Genomic DNA, 18793 nt, shown 5'->3' with positions numbered 1-18793 from the left:
GGCCAATGGCACCAGACTCACCGCGAAGCGCAGCTCCCCGACTGGCGGCTCGGCATAGGGTATCCCACGGAAGGCGGTGTAGGTCGTGTTGTAGACGCTCTGGACGACGGTCCCCAGCAGCGTACCCTGCTGCACGGTGACCTGCACGTCCTGGGCCTGCGGAAACAAAGTCACAAGGTGAAGCGTTTTTGAGCGAGTATATTCGACGCCACCTTCGGTTTCTCAGCTCGACGCTTACGAGAAAAAAAACTGTTTCTGTTAACAGACTAACAGCAAGTCGACTGAATATTAATAAAATGAGGCATTTCTTAAAATTAGCAGCCCTTACAAGCTGTGACACCTGCCTCACTGAAAAGGACATTGTAGATATACTAATGTTGTTTTCGTGGTCCTCAGTCCGATGATTGGTTTGATGAGCTGTCCAAGCTACTCTATCCTGTGCAAGTTGAAAGGTCTCTGTGTACTGCATCGCTATAAAAAAAGACTTAAATTACCTAATTGTTCACATTCAAGGCCTAAATTAGATTTTCATTGAACATATTGTCAGTCTTCTTAGCTGGGTGGTAACGTGCTCGTCTCCCGTGCAAGCGGGCCCGGGTTCGACTGCCGTCTGGGTATTGTGTTGTCCTCATCATAATTTCATCCTCATCACCGGCGCACAAGTCGCCAAATGTGGCGTTGAATGAAATAAGACTTGCACTTGGCGGCCGAACTTCCCCGAACAGGGGCCTACCGGCCAACGATGCCATACGCTCATTTTCGTTTTAATTGAATATATTTTGTGCTCCTAGATTTCGATCCTTCTCATTACCGTCTGTGTGAAAGTGCATGCGAATGTACTTTTCGTGTTTCCATTGGTAGCTAGTAGTATGGAACTCGCTGTCTGCTGTGGTCAGTCTGGCCAACTTCGGGTGTTCAGTCAAAGCAAAGAGATTTGTGCCTTCTAAGTCATCTTTTTCGACAGTGGGTAGGTGGGTACCGGAAGCAACCCCTTTGGTCTGTATTGGCTACCTGGGAGATTCATTGTTGTGGGGTGGTTAAGCACTTGACGCTGGGCAGTCGGTGAGTGTGGTCGGTAGCTTAAGTCTGAGCTTAGAGTGAGATGCGTAAGACTTCAGGCTAACTGAAGTAGTATAGTTCACTTTTTATTACAGCGACGCGAATGACTGTATAGATGGTCTATACATGGGAGACGAACTTCAATACAGTATTATAGAAATGGAAGAGGACATAGAAGAAGATGAAATGACAGATATGACACTGCGGGAGAAATTTCATAGAGCTCTGAAAAACATGTCGTAACAAGGCTCCTGGAGTAGACGACATTCCGTCAGAACTACTGATAGCATTGGGAGAGCTATCCATGACAATATGCATGAGAAAGGCCTCAGATTCAGTGAAGAATAAATCCAATACAAAAGAAAGCGAATGCTGACAGGAATGAAATTTACAAGATACTAACACGAATTCTTTACATAAGAATGGAAAAACTGACCCTACAACGTCTCTTAGAAGATAGGCTAAGGAAGGGCAAACCTAAATTTATAACTTTTGTACATTTGGAGAAAGCTTTTGAAAATGTCGACTGAAACACTCTCTCTGAAATTCTGAAGGTAGTAGGGGCAAATCGCAGGTAACGAAAGGCTTTTTACAGCTTGTACAGAAACCAGACGGCAGTTGTAAGTCTTGAGAGGCAAACACTGGTTGAGAACGGAGCTATACAGGTTGTAGCGTATCCCCGATATTATTCAGTCTGCACATTGAAAAAACAGCAAAGGAAACAAAATAAAAATTTGGAGTAGAAATTAAAGTTCAAAGAGAATAAATAAAACTTTGAAGTATGCTGATGACATTGTATTTCTGTCTGAGAAAGGACTAAGAAGAGCAGTTGAATGGAATGAACCATGTCCTGAAAGGAGGATACAAAACGATCATCAACAACGGCAAAAGAAGGATAATGGAACGTAGTCGCATTAAATCAGGCGATGCTGAGGGAATTAGATTAGGAAACGGGACACTAAAAGTAGTAGATGAGTTTTGCTCTTTGGGCAGCAAAATATCTGACGATGGCCTATGTAGAGAGGATATAAAATGTAGACCGGTAATAGCAAGAGAACTGTTTCTGAAAAAGAGAAATTTGTTAATATCGCATATAGACATAACTGTTAGGAATGTTTTCTAAAAGCATTTGTGTGGAACGTAGCCATGTGTGGAAGTAAAACATGGATGATAAACAGTTAAGATAAGAAGAGAATAGAAGCTTTTGAAAAACGCTGAAGATTTTATGACTAGATAGCGTGACAAATGAGGAGGTACTGAACAGAATTGGGAAGACAAGATCTCTGTGGCACAATTTGATAAAATGAGGGGATCGGTTGATATGACACAGTCTGAGGCATCAAGGGATCACCAATTTATTGTTTGACGGAAATTTAGGGAGTAAGAATCTTAGCGAGGGACCAAGAGATGAATACAGTAAGAAAATTCAAACGGATGTACGGTTGCTGTTGTTATTCGGGGATGAAGAGACTTTAAATGGGTTATAATGAAATGGCATGCAGGGCTTTTTAAACCTACTGAACTACCGAATGCTAATGAAAATAAGCGCTCTGATATTTTCTTTTATAGTAGATTATTTAGGGTCGCCATCCAACGAAGTTCGGAATAAACTAATTACAATTAGTTAAAGAAATTATTAACTTGTTGCATAGTAACCACTAATATGTCAGTATTCTCATAAAATGAACACTGAAATTAGTTTACACAAAAGCGTGATCATACTGAATGAAAGCAGTTAGTTAAATTAAAACATAATTCTTTAGATTTTAATCAAAATTCAGAATTTGGCCCTGCAAGAATACTGTGCTTTGGTAACGACAGGTTCGATGTACTAAGATCAATTTCGGACGGGGTGGCTGCGCTGATGAACATTCATGAAATATAAATACAATTTATTTTAACCAAAAACACAAGTTAAACACTAGACAATAAACAGCTTGTAATAACGCTTGCCGTTGTCTGAGTTAAGTTTAACACTGTTTCAAATGGTTGAATGGTGTCGGACCACATGAAGGGGAAGGTATGTGAAAATTCTGGGAAGAGGATAGAATAAACGCACGTACTTACGCAAGATCCATACTAAAGAACAAAGATCAAGACACGTTACGCCTTTACAAAAGAGTCAGGGAAAGAGATTCGTGCCTTCCGAAGTAGCAGTCTTTCGACAAATGCAATTGCTTAAAACATTCTCACTTAAATAAAACCGATACAAGGTGGGGGAGGGGGGAGGGACCACGTGGAAACTAGATTTTAAAAAGGTAGCATATTTACCAGGTGGCTCAATATTTTCAACAACTGTTAAATTACATGCGCGACGCGCAAATAAATATAAAATGAACTGCAAGAAATTTATCCCTCGTTGGACACAGAGGGCTGAGGGCTCAACTGGTTCGTCCGAGCACCTAGTTCAGACTAACAAAGCAAGCACGCTATCAATTTGAAATTTGAAATTTCACACGGTAAAGTACACTAAAATCCATTAATTACTTAGAAATATTCCACACAATGTAAATTCACTCCAGGGAACAGATTGATTACCGCTGAACAACACAGAAGGCAAGTTCGCGCCATGTGGTGCAAAGCATAAAGCCAAATTTATCAAATCACTGGTGAAACCAAAAGAAATCAAAACGGAATAATAAATGAAAACATTCACACGAGAATGTATCCATGCACGCCTACACACTTAGAAAAATCTACTGCAACGTAATGTCAGCATCACTAAAAGGGAACCCTTTGCACACTATAAGTTCTGGTAGCACCAAGAAAGTACCAGAAGACACTTATTAAAATTGGTAAATTGCACCATGGCCTTTCTAGGATCCAAGAAAATTTTGTTATCAGTTTTGCACATTAACTTGGGATTTACAAAGATATTGGATTAAAGTGGCAATTGATTTAGACACGTAACCAACAAGTTTCCTATGCTCTCAGAGGCAAAAGTCAAAGAGGGTATATTGTGAGGCCACAAATCATGGAACTAAGTAGAGATAAAAGTTTTGAAGATTTTATGACTCACCGCTGCAAAATACTAACACGACTTCTTTACAGACGACTGGAAAAACTGGTAGAAGCCGACCTCGGGGAAGATCAGTTTGGATGTTGGAACACCCGAGGCTGATCGGAGAAGATAGGTAAAGGAATGGCAAACCTACGTTTCTAGTATTTGTAGACTTAGATAAAGCTTTTGACAATATTGACTGGAATACTCTCTTTTAAATTCCGAAATACAGGGGGGGGGGGGGGGGGGGGCAAGGATATTTACAATTTGTACAGAAACCAGATGGCAGTCGTAAGAGTCAAGGGGCATGAAAAGGAAGCAGTGGTTGAGAAAGGAGTGAGGCAGGGTTGTAGCCTATCCCCGATGTTATTCAATCTGTATATTGAGCAAACAGTAAAGGAAACAAAAGAAAAATTTGGAGTAGGAATTAAAATCCAAATCTAATGAAATCAGGTGACGCTGAGGGTGTTAGACTAGGAAACGAAACACTTAAAGTAGTAGAGTTTTGTTATTTGGGGAGAAAATACCTGATGACGGTCAGGGTAGAGAGGGTATAAAATGTAGACTGACTATGGCAAAGAAAGAGTTTCTGACGAAGAGAAATTTATTAACATCGAGTATAGATTTAAGTATCAGAAAGTCTCTTTTGAAAGTATTTGTATGGAGCTTAGCCATGTATGGAAGAGAAACAAGGACGATAAACAATTTAGACAAGAGGAGAATAGAAGCTTTCGAAATACTGAAGATTGGATGAGTAGATCACGTAACTAATGAGGAGGTACTGAATAGAATTGGGGTGAAAAGGAACTTGTGGCACAGCTTGACTAGAAGGAGGGATCGGCTGGTATGACATTTTGGTAAATATCGTAGAGGGAGTCAAAGAGATGAATAATCTAAACAGAGTCACGAGGTTGTAAGTTGCAATAGTTATTTGGAGATGAAGAGGCTTGCACAGGATAGAGTAGCATGGAGAGCTGCATCAAACCTGTCTCTGGACTGAAGACCAGAACAACAACAACATTACTCCTCAAGAAATGGAAGCATGAGTTGGTTTCATAGAAGGGATTCAGAAGTTTTTGGGAAATGAGAAAGATTCAAGTTACTGTATGTGAAATAAGCGAACAACATGCTGGACAAATAAAAAGCCTTAGAAGGCAACAAGAGTCTGAAGGTACTCTTCCTTGAGTTACATTTAGACAAACCAAGGGAGAGTGAGAGAAGGACGGCGTGAGAAGATTCACCAAGACATTAAAGGAATGGAAAGAAGGTATCAGGGGCGATGGAGTGCATCCATGACAGACAATTCCTGTTGGCTGCTGCAACGTGATAGTCATGCACTACACAAGAGAACGTATGCCAAAAGAAGGTTATTATCCAGACGTCAGCCGTACTGTTGACTTATTCCCGTAAGTGAGCAAGAGGATTGAATTTGGTGCTTTTCCTTTGAATTTTATGTGGTACAATAAGTCTTAAGTTAATGCGTTTTGTTTTATTTTTTTGCACAAGACTGTCTCTTCTATGAAAATAGTGCAATTGGGTATATATTTAATTCATGTTCTATACTTTTGTGGATCTTATAACTCATACATAATGCAGAATTGAAACTTTAAAGTATGGTGTAAAGTTTTGCATTGTAAAATTTTTAAGAATCCTGATGTGATACGTGAAAATGGAATTATGTTATGGTAATCATACGTCTTCAAAGTACGAAATGAATTACTGGATTTCAAAAACGCATCAAAAAATTTAGCTGTGACTATAAAATTAAATGCTGGTTCAGATATGTGAATAATGAGCTATTCAAGTGGACTTGTAGGTTAAGCAAATAAATACATATACACAATAGAATTAAATTCACGCCAGAGCTGGGAGGAGTCTCTGTCATAAATTTGTTGGGCCAGAGTAAACGTCACTAAATGCAATTACTCACTGTTCATTTCCAGGAAAACAACACATATACTGTGTAATCTCTGACAAACTCTCTAGAAACGGGGTTTATCTGCCCTACACAGTTTGCAAGTAATCATACAACACGTAACCCAAGACCAAATATAAGTTCAAATACCGGACAGAAAGAAGCACAGAACAACAAAACCTAAAGAATACGCCCTAGAAGATGAAATAAGAACAATATCAGTTTAGTAAATTAACAATAGATTTCCCAAGATAGAAGAAACAAGAAGGAGGATTATGGTTTAATGTCCCGTCGAAAACCATGTCATTGTATATAAGTTGTATATAAGAAAGCAATTGTTTTTTAAAAAGCTTGTTTAACTGTACAAAAATGTATTCGTCTTCTTACTGTTTAAACTGGATAAGACAGAAAGAAATGTTCCAAGATAGGGACTGATTACAGAGATCATTATAAACTTGAATACATTGTGAGGAAGAAGCTGGAATAAACTTCGGAAATATGCATATCCTCCAGTTTCTCATACTCCAGTTTGTATTTTGGTTAGGACAGTAAAAAGAGGCAAAGATGGTATTATGGGTTAGTGGTTGCCACATGGGCTACCTTAATATCTAACAAGCCCGCACATTCTAGCAGTAACCTCGGTAAATATTAGTAGGAAGTTCGGGCAAGTGCCACAGAATGCACTGGCGCAGTCAGTTATGTTGAACGTTAGTGGTAAGCTGCTTTGTGATTTTTTCTCATTTCAAATCTTTGAAAGGTAAGAATTTACAGTTATATTAGACATACTGCTAACGCATAGTTAGCTGTTAATGTATTAACTGGGTATTATATAAGTATTTAGCTCTCTAAGTCTCCTGAAGTTGGTTAATTAAAGGTTGTTTATAATGGATAGCGACGTTTCACTTTCCAAGATGGCGAGGGTGGTAATATGGACAATCGCTGTGGTGGTTATATGGGTTACCAACTGAACTATCCCATATTAAAACCACTGCAAATACTATGTGGTTTGCTGTTTCAGATGCCTCACAAAGTGGTGAATCTGCAAAAGAAAAATAAAATCCAGGCAATGTCGGAATCTGGATAACATGATATCCGCGATTAAAGCAGTTTCAGAAAAGAGAATGGGGTTTTTAAAAGATTCAAAACAGTTTTCTGTACCACAAACGACTTTGCAAAGGCCAGTTCATCTTGGCATACCAGCTGAAGAAGCTGTGTCTAGTATGTTGAAGAGGAAACTAATTATGACTAGTGAAGTGGAAGCTGAACTTGTACATTATTTGCTGATAATGGAACAAAAGTTTTATGGCCTAACAAGAAATGATATTAGACATTTGGCTTATCAGCTGTGTGACAGAAACGGTGTAGATCATCCTTTCACTGGCGGCGGAGTCGTTAGGAGGGCATGGTTTGACCATTTTATAAATCGTCATAAAGATTTGTTGTGAATTCTAAAACTCACAGCTGAGTCATTCTCCAGAGCTAATGGTTTCAATACAGATGCAGTAGACAATTTTTTTGATATTCTTGAAGCTGAATGCAAAAAAAAAGTATGTTCCTGACCCGTGGATGAGACGGGTTTATCTGTCGTCCAGAGTAAAGTGTCTGAAGTCGTGGGTCTCAAAGGTAAGTGGCAGGTTGGTGCTTTGCCAAAAAGGGATCCCTTGTTACAATTGTTTATTGCATGAGTGCTGGTGGGACATTTGATCCACCAATGCTAATTTTCCCAGGAAAAATATGTCTGCCATTTTGATGAAAGGTGCTCTGCTGGGCCCAATAGGACGATGCCGCCCATCTGGTTGGATACAGGGGTATCTGTTTACAGAATGGGTGGATCACTTTATCAGCTATGTCAAGCCTATGGAAGAAAGCCCAGTTCTTCTTATTTTGGATGGGCGTAACACACATACCAAGAATATTAATGTTTGGATCTGGCAAGAAGGAACCATGACACAATTATAAGTCTACTGCCCCACAAGTCACACAAAATGCAACCATTGGAGAAGTCCTTCATTTCTCCTCTCGAATGTCACTATAGTGAGAATGTGGATGCTCCATAATGATAAACCACTTGGTCCTTATGAGATAACTGAACAGTTTGGAAAAGCATGCATAAGGTGCCAGAGTGGTCAGATAGCTCTGCATAGGTTTGAAGTTTGTGGGATTTTCCCTTGCAATCTAAGTGTTTTCACAGGTGTCAGTTTTGGGACCTCAAACATGAAAGAGTTGGATCTTAACATCCTCCTGAAACATAAGGAAGGAAGCATTCTAAAACAAAACCAACCTTGCTGCCTCAAGAAAACCAGCCTGATAATGCAGAAGGCTCCCCCCAAAACACATGTGAGACCCATACTGGTCCACATAAGGCTCCCACCAGCGACCAGAGCCACCACACACAATGTGCCCAAGACTTAGCAGAAGCTGACCCTAGCACTGCGTCCTACTTTCCAGTAGGAAACATTACGATGTCACCCAAGGACATTTTGACTATTCCAAAAAATAGGAAAAAAACAACAAACAAAGGACATAAGCCAGGTAAGGTAACTCTAAGTACAGCGTTACCCTACAACATATAATTGGAAAAAGCTAAAAAAAGCACGAAGAAAAGGAAGCTGATAAAAAAAGGAAAATGAAAATAAAGGAGGGAAAGAAGTGGATAAAAAAAGGTGGATAGAAAGTGTTGCTACAAAAGAGATACAAAGAACATGAAACGTGGGCCAGGTGTTATCAAAAGAAAGAAACAAGGAATAAAAAGCAAAACGCCATCAGTGAAGCGAAAATTGATCATCGATCTACAATCTCATCATTAGAGAGCTCAGAGGAGGGATCGATAGACTATGAGGTGTCAGTTCTAGAGCCGCGTTTTGGTGTTGAAGAGCCTGGAGATGAAAATGCTACCTGCCTTTTTTGTGAAAGGTTATATTCAAAAGAAACTAAAGGAGAGCTATGGATCCAGTGCCTAATGTGCGAGATGTGGGCATACAACGAGTGTGCTGGCTGCGAAAGAGAACATTATATTTGTGGTTTCTGCCGAACCTAAATGCATAACTTATGACGAACATGTCCTAGTATAAAGGGTTTGCTATTTTCTAATTACTGTATAAAAATTTACAGAAAATAATATTTACTTTTTTTGTTTAGGGTAGCCCATAGTACCATCACATTTTCATTTTTTCACAGTACGTCAGTTTTGTAAAGATGTTTTCCTATTAAAGTGGCATATTGATTTAAATTATAAAATATGTATTTGGCTTTTTTATAATATCATAAATATTATTTTTTTAGGATTTCCGCGAATTTCAGTAACGGTTTTGGAATTTATGGTTTAAAAATAAAGTGGTAGCCCATAATTCCAGCTTCGCCTCTAATAAAATGAAAATGAAACGAGAACGGACGTTGAGTAACGAAAAGAAGTAAATTACGACAGTATTTCAATAAAATAAAGATAGCCTAATTTTTATTGGGAAGGTGGTGAAGTGCGGTGATCGTCGCTAGAGGGCGCACTGTACATGTAGTTGGTGTTACTCATTCTTGGCTACAGTTCTTGTTGTACCATTCAAGGTAGCGGACATTGATACAGGGAGTGACGCACTGCCCCGTGTGACGTGTGCTCAGAAAGCTCTGTAGATGATTGCGCCACTGTTTATTTCTGCAAGCCATCGACGGTGCACGATAACACTCCTCACTTGGAACTCAAATGTCAGGAAATAAGTTCTTCAAAGAGTTCGAAATAAAAGTTTTGGTTGAAAACACTTTGCTCGTTACTTGCACGTCAATTTTGACTAGTGTTACATTTACATTTTATGACTTGTTGCAGTGCAGCAGAATGATAGGTACATTGTGTTTTTGTTACAGCTTCTGTCATCATCATCATCATCATCTTGGACAGTTTCCAGCCACTGGCTGGGTCTGTCGGGAACACAAGCCTCTCCATCGTGTTCTGTCTTTCCACCATTCCCCCTCTTCCACCTTTGTCCAGTTCTCTCCTCTTCTCGTCACACATTCCTTCACTCCCTTCACCCATCTATCTCTTGGTCTTCCCCTGGGCCTCTTCCCCTCCAGTTGCAGATCAAACATCCTCTTTGGAATGAGATTTTCACTCTGCAGCGGAGTGTGCGCTGATATGAAACTTCCTGGCAGATTAAAACTGTGTGCCCGACCGAGACTCGAACTCGAGTCTCGGTCGGGCACACAGTTTTAATCTGCCAGGAAGTTTCATCCTCTTTGGAATTCTTCCCTCATCCATTCTCATCATGTGTCCATACCACTGCAGTCTTGATTTTTCTATCCTGTCCTGTACTGGTTCCTCCTTTAGTCTTTCCCTCACATACACATTTCGCAATCTGTCTCGTCTTGTTACACTCAACCTGCTCCTCTGGAACTTCATTTCACTAGCTTGTATTCTACTTTTGTCGCTTTTGTGCATTACCCATGTCTCACTTCCGTATGCCAATATGGGGACCAAGTAGGTTCGGTATATAATTCCCTTGGATTTCTGTGGCACCTCCTTGCTCCAATTAAGCCCCCTAATGCATTTGAAGAACTGCCCTGCTTTTCTGCACCTTTCATTTATTTCCATTGCGTTTCCCCCCTTACTTTCAATCATGCTTCCCAGGTACTTGAAGTTCTCTACCACTTGTAGTTTCTCCCCTCCACAAGTTATATCCACATTTGGCCTATTCTTCTTCCTTGTTGTGACAGTTATTTCACTTTTCTTTGCAGAGAAATGCATTCCATATTGTGCTGCCGTTGCCTCCCATACATCTAACTGCTCTTGCACCTCCTTCTCGCAATTTCCCCATAACATCAGGTCATCGGCAAAAAGCACTGCTTTCATTTTATGATCTCCAATTGCATCTGATACTTGCTGTAGGATTTCATCCATAACAATAATAAACAATAAAGGCGAAAGTGCACTTCCCTGTCGCAGCCCATTTTCCAGCTTGAACCATGCAGTACGTTCCCTCCCCACTTTCACACAACTCTCACTTCCCTCATACATTTTTCTGACTTTTCGTGTTATCTCTTCATCTATCCCTTTTGCGTTCAGCACATCCCAGAGCTTGTCCCTATAGATACTGTTATACGCCTTCTCAATATCTAAAAAGGCCATGATTAAGTCCTTCCCGTACTCATAGTGCCTTTCCTGCAGTTGCCTTACCGCAAATATGAGGTCCGTTGTTGATCTTCCCGGTCTGAAACCATACTGCTCCTCTTGCAGTGTTCTTTCAATACTGCTTCTTATTCTCTTCTCCAGGATCTTTTCATAGATTTCTCCACAGTGGCATAGCAGGGTGATTCCTCTGTAGTTCTCACATCTCCTTTTATCCCCTTTCTTGAAGATCGGGACTATAATTCTGTCATTTGTTTTTAATCTCTTAATCTAGTGGGTAATAATGTACTTTCTTTTACTTTTATTGCAGAGCCTGAAGATGGCTATTGCATATCCGAAACCGGTAATTTATTCAAAAAGCTGTGCTGTCAAGACATTTTAGTAAAAGGTATATTAAGTGAGCTTTGTATTATTGTCCTTTGTACGCTATGTGCTAGGCGTGAGGAGAACTAGTTGATAGCTCTACCTGTTATTCATAGTGACGGTAGTTTATTTAGTAGACTTTTATCGTCATCAGTAAGAAAAGCTTTAGAAAGATCTAAAAATGTGTCTTTGACAAGAACAGCAAGTACCACTTTTTCAAATGTTACCCTAAAGACAGTTTTTGTGTCATGAATGCTACCGTAAATTCTATATTAACGTCGTTCTCTAGTACGACTAAATTCTGCCATTATAGGGAATAAATATATTTTGTATGTGAAGGAAATCAGTGTACACTGCTCCCCATCTTGCTAATCCAAAGGTAGTGCATCCAAAACAATCAACATAACTAATACGATTAGAAAAGTCGCGGTTAATCACATGTGTCTGTAATTCTAAGTGCTATCAACTAAGACGTTTCTCTTATGATTTTAGATGGAGGCGTTGAGAAACTCAATGAAAGATGTTGCATAATTCTAAAAGCGCATATTCTTCAACAAAGACACCTTCCATTTTCCCTAAAATTGAAGACCTGGCTTAGAGTTTCGTCACCATTCACATGTTTTACAAATTCCTCTTCTCATACTGTATATTCTCACTGTTTCCTTAAGCTATGATTGTGAACTGGATATGCAAACCCGCCCAGTTGGTGCTGGTTTCTAATCCATCCTCAAGAGGAAATTCGACAATGTATTCCTCCTAGCAACTTACTCCCGCCTTTCTGTTGATGGTAACATCAATACTGGTTCCATAATCAAATGATGTTGTTACCCTACAAAACGTCTGACCAGAAATTCTGCTATACTTCCGTTTCACTTCAGTTCTAATTTATATTCTCCAGTTTCTCTGTCTCACACCAGCGTCATATACACAAGTTCAGAGAATCTGAACGATATCTGTAAGCTCCTCTCGGTAACTCGCTTCTGGACAATGTTCACTCAGAAACCCAAGAGTGAGGCTTGTCTAGTTTCGATATGTGCATATGTATGCAAAGAAAGTAATATCAGAAAAATATTTTTTAAAAGTTGAATGTCTTGCAGAAATACCTCTAAGGTCTTTAATACAGTGAATTTACTATTTCTGTGTCATCATGCTGTTGATCATTACCGCTTCTTCTGTCTGTAGGGATTTCCGAGGCTTTTAGCATCAGAGTGGGTAATGGACCACGCATCTTTTCCTGCCTGGTAACAATCCTTTAAATAAATATTGCTTCATTCCACTACAGCTAATGAAGTTAATCTGTGAAGTGAGACTTGCTCACTAAAGTGCTGCTTCGGTTTTACGAAAGAGGCTGACTGTTGGAAGTTATTCTGAAAGTCATTTTAGCGAGATGGTATCAAATATGCAGCATATTATAAAATCTACCATCAAGTTTCTCAAACACATTTTGTCTGTCTTGAACCAAGACATAAATATTTACTATGAAAAACAGTCTTGATCACAATTTATTTATTACGGTGATTGGTTTGGACCACTACTGTGGTCATCTTGAGACCAATGTGTAAGAACCTCCCTCCGCTGGAAAATCACTACTGATCGTAGTGATTCTCCAGCAGAAGGAGGGTCTTACTCATTGGTCTGAAGATGACCACAGGAGTGGTCGAAACCGGTCACCGTAATAAATAAATTTTGATCAAGACGGTTTTTAATAGTAAATATTTGTAACACATTGATCACTGTCACTCCCATAATGTATTCAAGACATAAATATTTTATGCAATCATAAACAAGGACACCAAGAATTACTTTTGTTGTATTTTTTAGTATTTAGTGAAAGTCTCACAGTTCTTGGCTTTAGAATATTTTCGTGGCAATTGATAACAATAATTAACAAATTGCAAGTGTTCGCGACCGAGATTTGTGTACAGAACAGCAGTTAACTCGAAAGCAAAGTGCCATTTTTCCTTTTCTCACACCAAAATTTTCTGCGATGAAATTAGCAAGCAGGAAGGCATACTTCACGGAACTCTAAATTACTGCACGTACATGTTGTCTTTGGCTAGCAGGTAACTGACATGCAAATGCAAAATTTACGAAAAATAAGCGCTCTGAACTGAAACACTACAAATGCACTGAGCCTCCATCTGCTCCTCTACCTTTTTTCTACAAGGCAGTGGCGTGATCCACGATACTGCATGGAATGAGGAAGAAGGAAAGGAAAGACTGAGGTTTAACATCCCGCCGATGACGAGGTTATTAGAGATAGAGCACAAACTGGGAATATTTTTAAGGATGGGAGAAGGAAATCAACAATGCCATTTCACAGAAACCATCCTGGCTTTGCTTGGAGCGATTTTAGGAGATCACGGAAGACGTAAATCTGGATGGTCGGACGCCGATTTGAACGGTCATCCTTCCGAAGGTGAATCCAGTGTGCTAACGAAAATATCAGGTATGAAGGAAATACATTTTACGTGAATGAGGAAATTATTAAGTGTAGAAATAAACAGGTAGAACACATGACACGAATTAGGAGAACCTGAATATTGATCATACTGCTGATCTATATTATCACCAACAACTGAAGTAATGATGACTGGACTAGGTTGTTTGACTGGGGAATAAACCAGCAATGACTCAAACTTCAAGTTCTCACAGTTTCCCCTCTTTGCTTTCGTGACCAGTTGAAGTTTTGGCACCTCCCTTAAATCGTGTTCAGATAGAGCGGTTGCTGGATACTCGTAACATGGTACTCGAGTTGGTTTTAAGAGCTTTTGGTCATTCTCAAGAAAGTACCAGGACGTGAGCTGTTAAGAGTCCCACCCCGCGATGGTTTCACCCTTGGACAGTGCCGCTAAATACTCATCAGTCAGCAACACAGCCCGAATCCGGCAACAGCATAGAATAAAATGACTACGACCACGGGTTGTTCAGGGACTATCGTTTGTTTGGTGCGAATTCATCTCTCCATTATCCATGACATGTTTGATACTTTGTAAATAAATAGCTGAAATATATCATTTAATGATACTAATAAATAAATCTTCCAAAATATCAATTGTTTACGTCACTTTCAAAAATGTAATCATCTGCTGTTGACATTACGAGATTAAAAGTAGTTGGACCTTGTGCCAATCGATGCCACTATCTCAGATCTTCTTAAATATTTTAAGCCACAACAGTAACAATTTCTACTCCGAGATTTCTAACACAACACAGAGGGCATATACATTTTATACGAGATTTTTGGACATGTCTACATAGAATAGGGTGAAACGTGATTTTGTGGTGCTAATTTCGTTGAATTAACCGTCCATTCTACAACTTCAAACTACTATATTATTCTCTGTGGAATAGAGACATTTACTGCGTTACTGAATGGGTTTCAAATAATGCAAGATGGCACAATATCGCATATACAGTGAGGTGACAGAAGCCATGGGATACCTCCTATATCGTGTCGGACCTATTTTTGCTCGGCTCATTGCAGAAACTCGACATGGCATGAATTCAGCAAGCTATTCAAATTATCCTGCAGAAATATTGAGCCGTGCTGCCAGTATAGCCGTCCATAATTGCGAAAGTGTTGCCGGTGCAGGATTTTGTGCACGAACTGAACTCTCGAATATGTACCATAAATGTTCGATGGGAGTCATGTCGGGTGACTGTCCAGAATGTTCTTCAAACAAATTGCAAACAACTGTGTCCCGGTGTCATGGCTTATTGTCATCCATAAAAAGTCCATCGTTGAATGGCCTCAAAGGGACTCCAAGTAGCCGAACATAACCATTTCCAGTCAATGATCGATTCAAGAGAAACATAAGACACAGTCCAATTCATGTAAACACAGCCCACATCATTATGGATCCAACAGCAGCTTGCGCAGTGCCTTGTTGACAACTTGGCTCCATGGCCTCATGGGGACTGCTCCACACTCGAACCCTACCAACTGAAATCGGGACTCTTCTGACCAGGCCTCGGTTTTCCAGCCATCTAGGGTCCAACCGTCATGGTCATGAGCTCGTGCTTTCAGCAAAGGCACTCGCATCCCATAGCCCGTTAACACCAAAGTTCGCCACACTGCGCTAACGAACACGTTCGTCGTTGCGTCCCACATTGATTTCTGCTGTTACTTCATGCAGTGTTTCTTATCTATTAGCACTACAATTACATGCGTACGCCGCTGCTCTCGGTCGTTAAGTGAAGGCCGTCGGCCACTGTGTTGCCCGAGGTGAGAGGTTGTAAGTAGGCTGTTTATGTTTTCTCAGGCTGTTTATGTTTTCTCTATGTAAGTAGGCTGTTTATGTTTTCTTATTGGCAACGTTACGTAGCGCTCAAAATGAAATCACTGGCTGTGCTGTGTGCAGTCTGTGGCTAGTTTGCATTGTTGTAATACTCGCCATTGTAGTGTTAGGCAGCTGGCTGTGAACAGCGGGTAGCGTTGCGCAGTTGGAGGTGAGCCGCCAGCAGTGGTGGATGTGGGGAGAGAGATGGCGGAGGTTTGCAATTTGTCATGAACTGATATATATATTATGACTTGTGATGATATTAAGGTAAATACATTGTTTGTTCTCTATTAATATCTTTCATTTGCTAACTATCCCTATCAGTAGTTAGTGCCTTTAGTAGTTTGAATCTTTTATTTAGCTGGCAGTAGTGGCGCTTGCTGTATTGCAGTAGCTTGAGCAGCGAAGATTTTTGTGAGGTAAGTGATTTGTGAAAGGTATAGTTTAATGTTTGTCAGGGCCATTCTTTAGTAGGGAATTTTGAAAGTCAGATTGCGTTGCGCTAAAAATATTGTGTGTCAGTTTAAGCACAGTCATTGTAAGAATTGTTCAAAGGGGACGTTTCATATGTCGACCCTTAGCCTAGGATACCTCACTGGAATCTTCTGATTTTTTCTTGTAGTTTGTGTATTTAGTGTAGCTTTTGTTTATTGCTAGCGCGTAATTGTAGAGAGAATCTCCTTTGTAGTTGTAGCCTTTCATTGTTGTACAGTAAAACAGTTGTGGCATGCATATAGATTTGCACCAAGTATTTCGCAACTGTAATTAACTAGATATTATTTTCAGTGTTATGTTAATGTGTTCTCGTATTTTTGCTCTTCAAATTGTGTTTTTCTGTGTTGTCGTGTGAAATACTGTGACAATAATGGCGTGTGAAAAACGTAATACTAGGCTCCAAAGTAAACTGAGAAATGACAGTGAAAATGAGAGCAGTGTGTTAGCGCCACCGAGTAATGAATTAACTGATGTTCAAAGTAGTAATTTGGTAACTGTGCATAGGGAAATGGAGCGGGCGGCAAACAATGGCGTGGACAGTGAAACAATTAGTGAAGAGGGAAGCATTATCGATCGATCGGTCGGCAACAGCTCGCCTCAGGAATCCGAAATGATAGGACACAATTTTGCAAACACTGTAGATTCAGGTTTTGCGTCCTCACCGTTTTCTCAAATGAGTCAAGACACATTTTCTGCTTGTCAAAATGTGAATGTTTCCGGTGCAAATTCACTGCCGAAAAGCACTGAGGAACATGTTTCAGACACCAATGCATTGTTATTACAATTAATACAACAAATGGGACAAACACAGCAAAAGCTTCAAAAGTTAGACACAATGGAACAAAATCAGAGACAAACACAGCAAAAGCTTCAAAAGTTAGACACAATGGAACAAAATCAGAGACAAACACAGCAAAAGCTTCAAAAGTTAGACACAATGGAACAAAATCTTAAAAAGTTAGACTCATTGGAGCAAACTCTTGAACGAACACGTGAGGATTTAACTGCTGAGTTACATCACATTGAATCGAAATGTCAAAAAGTCTGTAATGACGTAAAAACACAAATTTGTGAGCATTTCCAACCTATTTTTTCGCGTCATGAAAATGCACTACAGAATCACGAAGCAGCCATAAAAGAACTGCAAACTATTGTTCATGAAAATCATGAGACCTTACAAGCAAAATTTGACTCAGTTGCATCTACCGATACGGTTATGCAACTTGCAAAAACTCAGGAAAACTTAAAGGTCACAGTAGACACGATTTCAACACAAATGGACACTCTGAAACTTGGTTCAGAAAAACATACAGAGGAAATGATTTCACTATCGGATAAAGTAGCCGAACTTTCAGATCAGTTCACTAACTTATCTACAAAGGTAGATGATGATCTGAATGACACAACACCTGTAGCCTTCATGGACACTGAAGAGTATGAACAAATTAGAAAATTCAAACAAAATCAAAATCAAATCAATACACAGTACAAAAGAGAAATCCGGGAAGTGCAAGATCAATTGGCACAAGTAGTACAAGAATTACGTATTTCAGAGGACACCCGCGCCCCAATACGGGGAGAGGGACATACAAATACGGAACAGACACAAAATAACAACACAGGGCACTTCGGAAATTGTGAAAGAAGTTGGCAAGGTACGCCGAATTTTGAGATGGAACCGCCGAAACGACGTAACAATGACCGACATGCGACTTGCCGACATGATGATTTTGACTATAAGCTGTTCATTACTACACGTAAATTCAAAACATTTAAGAATTCTGGCAACGACATTCATCCACAAGCATGGCTCCATCAATTCTCTCATTGTTTTCCTCCCAACTGGTCGTTGGAACACAGATTAGAATTTATGTGTGGCTACTTAGAGAATGAACCAGCTGTAAGAATGCGATCGGTAATTCACGATTGCCACAGTGAAGGAGAGTTTTACCATGCCTTCCTCTCAGCATATTGGTCTCAAGCCACACAAGACCGTGTAAAACATAGTATCATAATGATGAAACATTTCGAACAATCTGAATTCTCCAGTCTTGTGAAATACTTTGAAGACATGTTGCACAAGAATCAGTACCTGTCAAACCCATACAGCCCCTCAGAACTCATCCTCATTTGCTTACTCAAATTGCCTGAACATTTACGGCATATTATTTTAGCAGGACGTTGCAAAGACGACATTGAAGCCTTTCAGGGACTGTTACAAGAACTGGAAATTGACACTGACAATCGCGGAACGCGAAAACAGGAACACAACAATTACAAGTCACATCTGTCACAATTCCGTGACGACAGAAACGATAACTGGACGCGACAAGGCTATTCTCACAACACAAATCGTGACCGAAACAGGCACCACCCGTATTACAACCGTTGGCAGAGTAGTAATAATTACAGGGAAAGATCACCTCTCCGCGGTAATGACTATTACAGAGACAATCAGAGAAACAGACAATATGGGAACCAAAATAATTATTATTACGGGAGACAGAATAACTTTAGACGCAACGGACCAGCGCGCAGTTACGATTCAGGGAGAAATTCTCCACCAT

General features: G+C 39.9%; 1 protein-coding gene across 1 annotated transcript in view; it reads right to left on the bottom strand.

Annotated features, from left to right (window-relative positions):
• LOC124788743 (venom carboxylesterase-6-like) overlaps positions 1 to 18793 on the bottom strand; it is a 132664-nt gene that overhangs the window by 60802 nt on the left and 53069 nt on the right. Inside the window, exon 3 of the mRNA XM_047256025.1 lies at positions 22 to 156. Within this exon, the coding sequence (XP_047111981.1) occupies positions 22 to 156 (135 nt within the window). The remainder of the gene's footprint in view (positions 1 to 21; positions 157 to 18793) is intronic.

This window comes from Schistocerca piceifrons, chromosome 3 (assembly GCF_021461385.2).
Source record: "Schistocerca piceifrons isolate TAMUIC-IGC-003096 chromosome 3, iqSchPice1.1, whole genome shotgun sequence".
In the NCBI taxonomy this organism is placed as follows: Eukaryota; Metazoa; Arthropoda; class Insecta; order Orthoptera; family Acrididae; genus Schistocerca; species Schistocerca piceifrons.
Note: the sequence above shows the minus strand (reverse complement) of the source record. Positions and strands in the feature narration are given on the sequence as shown.